Source organism: Anarrhichthys ocellatus, unplaced genomic scaffold (assembly GCF_004355925.1).
Source record: "Anarrhichthys ocellatus isolate YVR2014 unplaced genomic scaffold, GSC_Weel_1.0 scaffold36, whole genome shotgun sequence".
NCBI classification, from domain to species: domain Eukaryota; kingdom Metazoa; phylum Chordata; class Actinopteri; order Perciformes; family Anarhichadidae; genus Anarrhichthys; species Anarrhichthys ocellatus.
In genome coordinates, this window is record NW_022280066.1 from 1,127,836 (window position 1) to 1,141,223 (window position 13,388).

At 42.7% G+C, this 13,388-nt stretch overlaps 1 protein-coding gene across 5 annotated transcripts in view; it reads right to left on the bottom strand.

The window, feature by feature from the left end:
- Positions 1-1,465: 1,465 nt before the first annotated feature.
- Positions 1,466-13,388, bottom strand: part of LOC116394006 (CAP-Gly domain-containing linker protein 4) — a 38,576-nt gene continuing 26,653 nt past the window's right edge. For 3 of the 5 annotated variants that reach the window (XM_031866763.1, XM_031866765.1, XM_031866764.1), the window contains 6 exons: positions 12,854-13,048; positions 12,586-12,720; positions 11,150-11,273; positions 4,544-4,608; positions 4,124-4,202; positions 1,466-3,784 (listed from right to left, as the gene is read on the bottom strand). In XM_031866763.1, coding sequence (XP_031722623.1) covers positions 3,418-3,784; positions 4,124-4,202; positions 4,544-4,608; positions 11,150-11,273; positions 12,586-12,720; positions 12,854-13,048 — 965 coding nt within the window. In that variant the 3' untranslated portion in view covers positions 1,466-3,417. The remainder of the gene's footprint in view (positions 3,785-4,123; positions 4,203-4,543; positions 4,609-11,149; positions 11,274-12,585; positions 12,721-12,853; positions 13,049-13,388) is intronic. The other 2 variants (XM_031866767.1, XM_031866768.1) reach the window with 2 other exon arrangements.

Sequence of the window (13,388 nt, forward strand, 5' to 3'; positions counted from 1 at the left end):
TACTGTGGGGATGAAAGCGTTTTCAGAACCATCCAATTGCTCTGAACCTCCTCACAGATGACAGCAGCTGGCACTCAGTGCTCAGCACCTGGGAGGGGTCACACAATGACACTGCAGGGATAAGAGTTGATCCACTGTTCCACGAGCACAAAGAGATCAGCAGCGCCCTCCCTCCTCAGCAGCAGGCACCTTGGTTGTGTTCAGGGGCGAGGTCTGCAGTTCCTCTCCGCTGCTGTGATCAAACCGGGCATACGCTGCGTTCACGTCAGACGGGGACGGACGGTAGCGACGGGAGGGCTTCCCATGCCGACAACTTGCCAGAGTTCATGTCAAGACGGTCGTATGATTACAGAGTTGTGTATATGAAGATTAAAATACTGTGTGATGATGACATAACTATATGCAATGAATGAGGTTTTAATAACATTAAACAACAGACTTTGGCTGATGGATGTTGACATACACAGCACTGTTTTAAAGTATAACATGATAAGACATTACCTTAGAAATACCGGTCTCCCCCCCACCCATTGCTTGAACCTCTTCACCGGGTCTCTTTTAACCAAACACAGTTGGACAAATTGTCAGAGAGAGACAAAGTGCTGGCAAACATCACTCAGGAAATAGATTGTGGAGAATGCTCTGCAGCGGTGCCCACCCTGTCCGTCAGCTGTGAAGCGTATGTTCAACTTTACAATCTGCTTCAGATCAGACGGGACCATTATTACTTTCAAGTTGGAAAAGAAAGTATAAGTGATATTTCTGAATAAAGAGATAATTTAGGTAAAGTTTGTCATCCATCTATTGTGTTATTGATGTGTGCTAAAATCATTTTTTAAGATGCTTGTGCATTCAATCAAATCACTTCCTAAAGGAAGCTCCTGGTGCTCAGTGTCGATTAACAGCATTTTGAATGGTTACTTCTTTTATGCCCGTTATTACTGCAGGATTTGTTTCCTCGTTTCCTTTGATGTTTAGTGTTCCATTTCATTCTCACCTCTGAATCAATCTCTAGTTTGGACAAACGCTGCTTCCCTGGATCATTTCCCTCGGTTTGCTTTCTCCTGTTTGGGCTACAAAAAGGAGTAACAATAAGCATAGAAAACAATTTAAAAGCACGCTCTCAAACAACCATTTATTCCACAATCACGGCATAATAGAGTACGTCACCCACACTCAACCCTGAATGTGTGCGCCCAGGCTGGCGGGAAGCAAACAAAGCCACTCCAGCAGCAGGCTTTGGCTGAGATGAGGCCCAGTGGAATCAGATGGTAAGTGAACAGACGTGTAACCATTTCAAAGTGCTTGTGCTATTTCATTGTCATTCCCTGAAGACAACACTCCTCTGCACTTTATGAACAGTCCAAGGAAGTTTTATATTAGTGCAACTACACTATCAAGGCACAGAGCCAAAGAAGCAATAGAGTCATGGAGAGAAGAGGTCAAATTAAAATAGAATCTTTTATTTGCTTTTTTTATTTTTATTTTTTTTACAAATGTTATTTTCCAGAACATGAAAATGCATTAAACCAAATCCCTTTGTCACGCACTCGTACTTCAAATATACAGCTCAGGGATTTTATGAAAATAACAAATCCATTACCCATCATACCCATCACCCATCACCATGCTGTAATACAACTGGGACTGCAGATACACCAAAATAAGTAAAGTTCATGTTAGAATGAGATTAGAAATATAGAACGCTAACAAATGCCGCAGAAATGATGACAGAGATGGACTGAATAAATGAGAAGCTATTTTTTTTTTTAAGAAGGAAGTGTGGATTCAAATGTTTTTGATCTGCACTTTTGGAAAGGAGCACTTATTTCATCCGTTAGATCTGTGGCAGACATTTCAGACAACCTTGGGCCCTGACCACCGCTGCTTTTCAATCACACCGGACCTGACCGGACAGATCAATGAGAGAAGGCCATTGGAGATTCTACGCCTCTTGTTGTGGCCGACACGCCTTAATTGGATGGTACACGAGTGTTTTGCTGAATAGCGGGTCTGTTTTCCACATGCAAGATCGATGGCCTGCTCTCGGCCGAGTTGCCCAGACGGCTCTAATCAAATAGCAAACTAGACCCTTGAAACTTCTGGACGACTGCATATTTCCTGTGTCAAGCTGCTTTACTTAAGCATCTAATACAATTACCACTGGTCTTCAACAGATGTACCGATACCGTTCTGTATCACTCACATTTAGAAACACATTATTATGACAACTCTGACTGGTCTGATGCTCCGTCAGAAGCAGAGGTTTGAATCCTCAACCACGACACAAGTCAGATGTATAATCAGGCAAATTCATTGTGTTGCCTAAGACTATCTAAATGCCTCAACCATAGTTGAGTTGTCTGGTGCCAATTACAACGGAATCATAGCCGAAGGATAAGTAGGTGCTTATGGCACAATATAACCATCATTTATCTGTGGAGGGCTAGTCTTGTAAAGTCAGACTTGTCTTCACAGCGCTGTGTCAGCGTTAAAGACTCTGGCTGCAGACATCATTATTCTGGTGTAGGGGGAAAATATGCTCTGGCTCGTCTGCATTTCTTTAAACCGATCACAATCGTCTTGGGCGGCGCTAAGCTCAGGATGCAGCAGCCGGTGCCCTCGCAAAGCAGATAGCAAACTGGGGAGAGAATGCTGGCTGAAACAGGCAGCCAATGGCAGGCTTACACCCACAGTCTGCATCCGGTGAGTCAGACTCCTTTAGGGTTCAATGACAGTCTGTGGCAGAGACCGATGTACGGAGGACGACAACTTCTCTTGACGCCGTTGCATTTGATTGAGGTTGACGGAGGTTTCGGTTTAATTAAATCCTGTTTAATTCAGGTTCATTCATAAAGTGAAAATACAGTTTCGACGACCCTGGAAGAATCAATCCATTCCTCTGGTTTCAAAGTGCTCTTAATTAATACACACATGGACACGCAGACACGCACACTTTTGGTTAGAGAGTAGGCTACATTACCGCCTAAATTATCTGATAAAAATCTCTACTGCATGTGATCAAAATTAGCTTTTGGTATGAGAAACTATCCAGTCTCTTATTCTGATACATCATATTGATCGATATCGTTTCTTAGTGCAATCAGATTCAAAGTAGTGCAGTGTCTTATAGCTTAAGACTTTTTCACACCTGTATGCTGCCAATATTACTGTTAATAACAATTTAAAGTTTATTCTATAAAGTGCTTTGCCTCCAACATTTTTCCCAAAAATAAATCTAGTAGTCTAAATTTGAACTATTTTACTTTTACTCACGACACCTCTGAAAGAGTAGAGAAATAATACGCAACGCAAAGAAGAATGAGAAGCTCAAACTTCAAGAATTGAACACAAACAGAAAGTCAAAACATCTCAAATGTCCCTCCCAGGCCCCGCCCACCCTTGTTCCGACAGTCCTTAGCGGTTTTCATTCACCAAGCGAGAACCGTTGATGCCACGGTAGGTGACGCGGCTGGGGCGGACCAGCACGCCGTGGCCCGGTCGACAGGTGAAGTAACGGCGGCTGCTCACGGAGCCGTCGTTCTTGCCCGTAGGTCTTCGGAGCTCCAGGCCCAGCCAAAGGCCCGGGGCGAAGTCCGCTGTGCCCAGGTAACGGATGAACGCCATGTCATTTGCGCTGCTGAGCAGGACCTGCATGCCCACATGGAGACAGACCTGTCCGTCAGAGCCGGGCGAGGGGCTGGACCCTGCTGCGCTCCCGGGAACAACACCGATACCGCCGCTGAGGGTGTTCCACCGCCGACGGTGAGGGTTGGAGCGACTTCTTTTTTTTTTTTTTTTTTGAATTTTGGCAGCACAGGAAAAAAAAATAAAAAATACAGCAAGAAATATTTATGAGAAAAGGTATGCAGCGTGAGAGGATATCTCAGAAGAAAGTGGGAGATTGATGCAAGCTTGATGTTTGAGAGATTGATTTTCAAATCCCTGTTTTCTTTCCTTCTTATCACAGTCATGCATTGGCCATTTAAAAAAGGGAATCTTTGCGGACTAATACCACTGCTTCTTATCGGTATTGATTCTGCCACTGCTTAGGATGGAGCTGAAAGCCTGTGGAGGGTGAAATGTGAGGGCTGAGCGGAAGAAATAGAAAAGAGAGCCACACCTGGTTACAGGACTTCTTCTGCTCGTCTCCTTCGGGGTGGCGATGGCCGACGATGTGCTGAGACTGCGACGGATTGTCCCTGCATGGCAATCACAAGGGTCAAGTACTCCTACACAAAGTCTTGCATTGTGTGTGAGTGAGTGAGTGAGTGAGTGAGAGAGAGACACACACACACACACACACACACACACACTAAGGAAAAGGGATTTTCCTTAGTTGTCAGTTATAATCATCAAAATTAAAAGAAATAAACATTTGAAATATATCAGTCTGTGTGTAATGAATGAATATAATAGACCAAGTTTCACTTTTTGAATGGAATTAGTGAAATAAATCAACTTTTTGATGATATTCTAATTATATGACCAGCACCTGTATATATATCTCAGTCAAAGCTTGCAATGAATGCAGAACTCTCACCGTTGAAAGGATGACTGACACGCGAGGAGGAGAGCTCCGAAAGGCAATCGACTGATCCATGGATCCTGTGAACGGAGAGGAAGACACAAACATGAGCGTGACACGTGTCTATGGCCCTGTCTGCACCTGGCATTGACACGCATCACAAGTGGAAAGAGTAGACGACCACCATGAGGGATTGTGAGCCGATGACTCAAAGCACTTGTGAAGGTGGTCTGGGACGTTTGTGGCCACATATATATTTGTAGGGAGACGCTAATGCGTCCTGACAAGGACGCAACAGGAAAATACGCCATCAAGGCCGCAGCTCTACGTTTGTTCCTCTCTTTTCTCATCTCCAGTTGGTTCTCAAAATTCAGGAAGCTGGCTTTGTGCACGATTGCAGAAAATGTTCAAAGACCAATACATACAGTGGGTACGGAAAGTATTCAGACCCCTTTAAATTTTTCACCCTTTGTTTCATTGCAGCCATTTGCTAAAATCAAAAAAGTTCATTTTATTTCTCATTAATGTACACACAGCACCCCATCTTGACAGAAAAAAACAGAAATGTAGAAATTTTTGCAAATTTATTAAAAAAGAAAAACTGAAATATCACATGGTCACATGGACCCTTTGCTGTGACACTCATATTTAACTCACATGCTGTCCATTTCTTCTGATCCTCCTTGAGATGGTTCTACTCCTTCATTGGAGTCCAGCTGTGTTTAATTAAACTGATTGGACTTGATTAGGAAAGGCACACACCTGTCTATATAAGACCTTACAGCTCACAGTGCATGTCAGAGCAAATGAGAATCATGAGGTCGAAGGAACCCCCAAGGAGCTCAGAGACAGAATTGTGGCAAGGCACAGATCTGGCCAAGGTTACAAAAGAATTTGATTTTAGCAAATGGCTGCAATGAAACAAAGAGTGAAAAATTCAAAAGGGGTCTGAATACTTTCCGTACCCACTGTATATTACAAGTGCATCAATTACTGTCTTGCTTTCTTTTAATTTCATGTAGACTAGATACGGAAAGTGCTTTGTCTCCTGCCAGTTAAATACAACTACCCATTTGGTCTTTGCCAGCGGAGATGATGTTTTTGTGTTTATTTGCATGTAGAGCGAGGAAGCTGGTAGCTGGAGAGGTGCCAGCTCAACCTCCTGGGCACTGCCGAGGTGCCCTTGTGGGCGGCACCGAACCCCAAGCGGCTCCCCTAGGCTCAGTATAGTGGCTGCCAACTGCTCCTAATGCTAGGACGGGTTGACTACAGAGACTACATTTCTCTACTGTGTTCTGCTCTGTATGATTGTGTGAGACAATAAAAGCTGATTTACATGTGACCTATGAACATTTAGGGAACTTCATTGAGCCATCAACAACCTACTGTGCAAAACCTCCAGTGACACCGACTCAGGCTACATACACACCAATACGTTTCTGTTTTGAAACAGGGTTTTTAAACGAAGACGATCTACGTCCACAACGACATGATTTCCGTCCATAATAACATGTCTGAAACCGAGCATCACATGACTATACACCCGGGGGAAAACAGGAAGTAGATTGGTTGCTTAGTCACAGAACATAAAACAGAGCATTACTGTACTCTTTAATAGTAAAAGGTTTTGCTTGATACTTATAATCTTCCTCTATATACTCAGACAAATTACATGGAAAAAAAAGTTGTAATTTTCAAACTTAGTTACAAGGCTCTCTCACACACATCAAATTTACACTTACAAATGAAAGTTTTACTAGATTATGTGTCAAATTTGGTCAAAAACATCTCACTAGTTTCCTTGGTATAGTTTTCTGTTCTCTGACTCGTAGCTCTGCTGGGTGGCTGAAGTCCCTGTCGGACTGGAGAGCATTTATGCTTTTGTTTGTTTACAGTTTTTTAGTGAACTTCACAATAGTTCTGCAGAACAAAATAAGCATTAATAAGAAAAGGAAAGTCCTCTGTTTTGTGTCCATTGTCGTCCTCAAAGCTGCAAACCATGACTTCAAACGTCAGCACCGTAGGGCTGATAACACCGCTGGACACGCCACTCGCTAATCACTCTAATATTAGCTTGCTTCCTCGTATATAGGCAGTAGAACAATTATAAAATGCAGACAACAGCTGCCAGTATAGACACCAAGGTCAGCAACGGCTGTAATCTGTTATTCATGGTGAATTAACCTGGTGGTCGATCGATAATCGAGGCGGTTTGTTTTCTTCCGGTGGCGTGACTAATCAGGGAAGGACACGTCGTGACTGCTGAGACCCAATCAAGTAGCGCGTCTACGTCATCGTTTTGAAAGGTTCCCGTTTCATCCAGTCCACACTACAACGCAACTCACCAATTTTAAAACTAACAGCATCCGTAACATTTTCAAACCCTTCTGTTTTTTAGAGTTCCGGAGTTGTGGGAAGCTAGGCGTAAACATAGCAAAAGATCTGCAATGGAAAACAGAAACGTAGTAGTGTGGATGTAGCTTCACTTTATATAATCAACAGAATGTGAAGCAAAAAAATGTTGGAATGTTGATTTAAAATAACCCTTAAATACCACCACATATCTAACATTTTTAGGTTAAAAAAATGAATGAGTTGATTAGGCCTGCGTCTGATGATGACCCCTCTCTGACAACAGCAACAAGGAAGAAAAGAACATTTAAGCTGCTTGCACAAGAGTACCTGTTCCGCTTATTGATGCGTTCTTCAGCCGCTATGCGACTATAATAATGTTAGAGTTCTGAAAGCCATTCAGAGGGAGACTGCCAATGTCGAGGAATGAGCAAAAGAGGCAAAATAATAATGTTTTCTGTTTTTCTAAGGGAGGAATGGAAAGACCAAAAATAAGTGTGTGGCGGTGGTGGTGTTGGGGGGGGGGGGGGGGGGGTTTCCTAATGGGTTGTGATAGCTGCTGACAGAAGAAAAGAGAAGGAGAAACAAGTTGCTGGACGGAGATAATGTGAGATTCTCCATTAGACGGAGGGAAACCATGTACTCAGTTGCGCCCCGGGGTTAATTAGGAAAAACACAGTGGGTTAAAGACAACAGGGGAAGCAAGAAGAACATGCAGCAAAGGAAGGTGAAGAGACTAATTAGATTTAGGAATAAAAGGTGAATGCGTCAATTAACCAGCAATCCCTCAAGTCGGAACAACCAAGGTCTTCCCTTCAAATGAAACACCATGAGGATTTTAGAAGTCTTCTGCTTTTTACTGTTGTGGCTTTCATTCAGTTCTGGCACAACTTACACTTGAGGCATTGTGCTGTTTATGTGCAATCCAATGAAAAAAAGGTCAATAGGTTTTATCCACTTACGGAAAATGTGGAGCAAACACAAAACAATGCATGACGGTGAATAACTCAGTGGCTTGTGAATATGCATGACAGCCAGCGGTTTCCATATCCCCAGGATTACATGAGCTCCAGAAATAGCCACCTTCAAACATCTGTTGAGTCATCAATTTGTCTGTGTAGTGTGCAAGCCCGATCCGATATGCAGAAATCCTTAGGCCTCAAGTGGAATTTGCCTTTGTCCCTTCACTATTTGAAGAGGTCAACAACTGTGCCGTGTGGGTGTGGACCCCCATGGGACAGAAGTGTGAGGTAAAAAGATTCTTTTAAAGAGGCTTAGCGGTCTGAGGCAGGCACATATCCAAATTTAAGTACATCATTTGGCAAAACATGAAAAATCCTTTCATCTGAATCTTGAATGCAAGATAAAAGGCACATTTGGCACTGAAGAAACAACTCATACTTAAAAAGGCACAATGAGTAGGATTATCAGAAAAAACAATGCAAAGACTCTTACAACAACAATCCTTCTCAATCATCACTTACGACCCACTACGAGTGTGTGGCGGTGACTGTATCTGCACAGAACCTGCCCTCTGTCTGGATTTTCTTATTTTGATGCGTTCTGGACGAGCAGGTGCAATGTCGTGGGCGTGCATCCAAGAGGAAGCTAAAATAACGGACACAGCGCTGAAAAAAAAGGAAATAAAGCGAAGAGTGGACAAAGCTCGTCCCAAAACAAGAGCAATGTAATAGCTTTGGTTCGGGGCACTTTGTGAAAGTTCAAGTGTTGGTTTGTCCGAACACGGCCTCTTCACAGTAATGCTATACAATAGCTACCGTTTCTCTAATGCATCATTATGCTGTATGTACTGGGGACAAAGAGATTGTACTACAACACGATGCATGAGGCAAACTATGCAAGATTTTATTTTGCCATCAGTGTTGAAGAGCATAAAACCAAGTGAGTTCTGATTTGTTTCAACCGGACCTAGAGTTGGTCTTCCTTATGAAAGATGCACAGACGGGTGACCAATTGAAATGAATCAGGATGTGGAGCACTGATGAGAGATGTCAGAGCGATGAGTCATCCAGCGCTCTCGACCAGCAACATCAAAAAAACTAAATGAGGGAAGAGCTGTTTTCAGTGTTCATTGCTCCAGCAGAGTTCGAAAACAAACCGTGTTGAAGCTCTTTTGTTTCGCTCATCGGGACCGTTTCTGTTGGCTTTGCCTTCAATGCGTCACCTATCTGTATTTCAGTCCATGGTGGCCCAAATCTCTACAACAGTGGGATTAATAGGAAAAGAAAGTAGGCAAAGTGCCAACTGTAGATTTATTCGGCTGTTTTTCTATAAACAGGGCTCCAATATTGCCCACTGCAGCGTTATTCTTTTTTGAAGAACAGGCCGCACAATATGCACACTAAAGCAGAAATTGATTCAAAAAAAGATTTGCCACTTGAATATCATTAAGTCCAGCTAATCTCTCTTCTTATTTTTCTAATTCTCTTTTCATTTCTGTGGGATATACTAGCAAACATCTGCTTGGAACAAGAAATGATAAAACTATTTTTTTCATTAGACACCTTATGGGATGAGTGTATTTTAGCTGTGAGGGTCTTTTCAATGGAGCTCCCGCCAGTCAAAAAAAGGCTGAAACTTAAGTCGCACTCGTTCGACTGAAGAAAGGCATCCAGTAATATTCCATTAGGACTCATTCTAGTTACATGCAGGTAAAACATCACGGAAAAATGCACTTTTCAAAAGTGAGACGTCACTAAAAAATGGGTCTTTACTGTAATTAAAGTAAGTTACTAACACACAAGTGTTACAGAGCGATGAATGATTATATTACACTGCGTCTAGGAGAATCTTCTAAACTACTCATTGCAAGTATTGGAGATCAGTCTTTTCTTTAGTTCCATATTCTAGAAGCCGTATTTCAGTGACGCATGAACAAAGCACTCCAAAGGCTTTTGAAACGAGATGAAGACAAACTGTCACAAAAACATTGACTTTAAAGTGAAAACAAAAAAACATGTCAAACTGCTCACTTATGCCATGTTACTTTGTCTCGAAATAGACATTAAAAAACAAAATGATGACAAGAGGAGATATTGAGAATTCTCTCTGGCAGAAAGCCAGAGACAACACTGGTGACAGTATTTTAAACAGATGAACCATTATTGCTGACTTTGGATCAGATCTGTGGTCAAACTGAGGCCTTACACCAACTAAAGCCTCAGTTATAGTTTCCACAGGGAAGGTCTCACTGGCATGAGCTGATGGGGAATCGTAACGAGGAAACGTTTAGATACTCCGTGCAGGTTTCTCCTCGTTCTCAAGAAAGCGAAAAGTTTTCCATTTTCTCTGCCCATAGTGCGCGTAGTTAGAAAATGTTGGATGTGCGCGTTGAGGCATAAAAGCTGCCACATGAAACCCCCGCCGAGGGCCGGGTTTGATGGTGTGACTTTACTTTGGCAGGTGACCTATACCCATTTTATGCTGTTATCCATCATTAATGTAAATGCTTTACCAATGTGTCCGACATAATGTTTGCAGATGACACGACCTTGGTTCTTTCACACTCTGAAGCAGCATGAGCAGATTAAAGAGAATCAAACCTCATTAGTTTCTATGGCAAAAAGAGATTGTATAAAAAAAGATATCAAAGATCTCCCTTGAGAGTAAGATTATGCCTCAAATTCTATCACTATTTTCACCACATCGTTTGTTGTTGACAGTAAACGCAACACAAAGAAATGATAAATACTGCCTCACACAGTGAAAAGCAGTCAGACGTTCCTGCCCGGTCTTGCATCATATTTATATCAATTAAACAAAACTATTCTATGTACTAAAAAGGCAAATGCATGGAACATGTTAAGGTATTATCTTACTTATTCCATGACCTCTTTACCTCTCTAAAGTAAAATGATATTCACACATCCATGATCCTTAATGGATCATGGCGTCTGGCTCATAGCTAGGCGCCACATTAAAGTGACGAGTCATGCTGGGCAAAGGGCCCCGGGCTTCAAGTTTGACACCTCGGACTCCATTTACTCCCAAGTACAGAGGGCAAAATCACATAAGTCAACACGAGCACAAATGACACTGTCAAAGGAGCTCATTAGTGTCAGATGTATTGATGAGGGCATTGAAGCCCAACCTCGGGGTTCTCAGGGCATATTCTCATATTCTTTAAAAATCTGCTTAGAACTGACAAACTTGTTTTTGCCTTTGCAGGTGAAAAAAACCTTGCTGGCAAAAACCAAAAGGGACCATTAGTTAAAATAAAAGCTTAACGCTTAAAGAGCCTGCACTCACCTTTGAACACGAGACGGAGGAGCAAAGACGCCGTGGTTAGGTGGGCAACAGAAATACCTCACCCCTCCCACTGATCCATCATTCTTTCCACTTGGCTTGTCCAGTTCAATCCCTAACCAGAGCCCTGCACAGACAGAGAGACAGACCAGGAGTCAAACAAAGGGACCATTGAAGGATTATCGCATATCAAATGGCCTAAGATGAGAGATCCACCTTAAAAAAAGATCTAGTCATGAGTAAAGAAAGTAGTGCTTTAATCATTTGATGTAAAAATCTGATTGGTTAAAGGGACGTCCCCAAAATCTAAAATACATATTTTTTCTTTTACCTATGAAGCCGTTTATCAATGTAGATTATGTTGGTGTGAGTTGCATAATGTTGGAGGTATCCGTCGTAAAGATGTCTACCGTCTCTCCAATATAAAAGGAACTACATGGCTCTTGGCTTGTGGTGCTCAAAGTGCCAAAAAATGCAACTGAAAAACTCAACAGCAACGTCTCTTTCCAGAAATCATGATCCAGTAACTCAAGACAATCCCCAGACCTTGTTGGGATCAGTTTCATGTAGGAATTCTTTTCTTTCAACCACACTACAACTGCATCACCATGCAGAAGGAAGAGTTCATCCACTGATGGACGAGAGGCTGATGACAGCGCGAGATAGAAACATTGATGGCTGAGCTGTAAGGTTAGCTAGCTCAGTGGTGCTAGGTGAGCTAGCAGTGTCGAGTATAGATGAACTCTTCCTTCTGCACAGTGATGCGGTTGGCGGGTGTAGTTTGTTCGAAAGAAAATAGTTCCTACATGAAACTGCTCACAACAAGGTCTGTGGATTATCTTACGTAACTGGGTCAGGATTTCCAGAGAGAGACATTGCTGTTGAGTTTTTCAAATGTATTTATTTTGGAGCTTTGAGCACAACAGGCTGAGAGCCTTATAGTTCCATTATATTGAAGAGAAGGCAGACTTGATATTGACCTGAGGAAACCAAGTTCTACATTTGGAGAGAAAACTGCCAACCTGATCCTGATCGTTCCTTCATTTGTGTCTTTGGATAGAGCTTACTCAGCATTTATGAAAAGGAAAAACCCAATACCGAATATAAACTATGTCCAAAAGGTTTTTCTTTTATAGATGTTTAAGTTAATCTTGTTAACTTTCTTAACCCGATTCTTTTAATATACATAAAAAAAACACCTATTCTAACAGTTGCTTCCCGTTATCCCTTTCAAATAATGCAATTTAAAACAATTTACAATTCAAATGAGACATTACGTCGATGTTTTAATGGAAATAAGGCTGAATAACGTCTTTGTGGGGTTGAACCCAGAGTACACTGATGAAAAGCAAACATGCAAAACGTCTACCAAATAAAGATGCAAGTGTGATGTCAGCGGTCAAATCTCTGCAGGGAGAACAACACTTTGAAGAACTGACCTGGAGCGAAGCTGGTCTTTCCATAGAACTGGACTACACCTGTTCTCTGGCCTACCACCAGCACCCTCTCCCCCAGGCGCACCTCAGGGCCCCCGCACACAGAGCTGCTAGCTGAAGGGGTTCGGCTTCGAAGACCTGAACAAAAAAAATGTTTCACTCTTGTGATGATTTACTGCCATTGATTCCAATAGATCTGTATAATCGTGAGAGAATCCTGAAATAGCAGGGATCTCCATTGACACCATACAGTAAGTACAAGGACACAGACCTGCAGCAGTCAGTGCTGTGGTGTCAGGAGAGAGGTGGAGGGCCGGCGAGGGCGTGTTCCTGGGCCTGAGAGAAGCGCGCTCCCTTCGCAGCCTGGCGGGAAGTCGTTGCCTTGGCAGCGGACGGGGTCGGGTGCCCGGTGCATGCCGAGAGTCCAGTGAAGAGGACGAAGAGGAGAGCGAGCGGGAGAGGACACCTGTGGAAGGAAATGACAGAGGAATGAGTGAAAAGAAAACACTTGGACAGCTAATTAAAAGGAAGAGCCCTAGAAAACTGAAGAACACGCTCGAACTGTTGTGAACGCTGTTGTCTAAATCACGCGGCACAAACTGTGTGCCTCCCGTCTTAATACTGAACCCGTCATCCATCCACTGAGGCTTCCGTCAGGGATCTTTGTAACTCCGTCCTAACAATGAATCTCAGCCTATTATTCATTTTGCCATTCTATTCTTCTGAATGTGACAGTGCCTGCAGATCCAGACAATTACCACAATTTTTTTAGAAATCCAAGCAGCTGCGTCACATGATTTCTATGG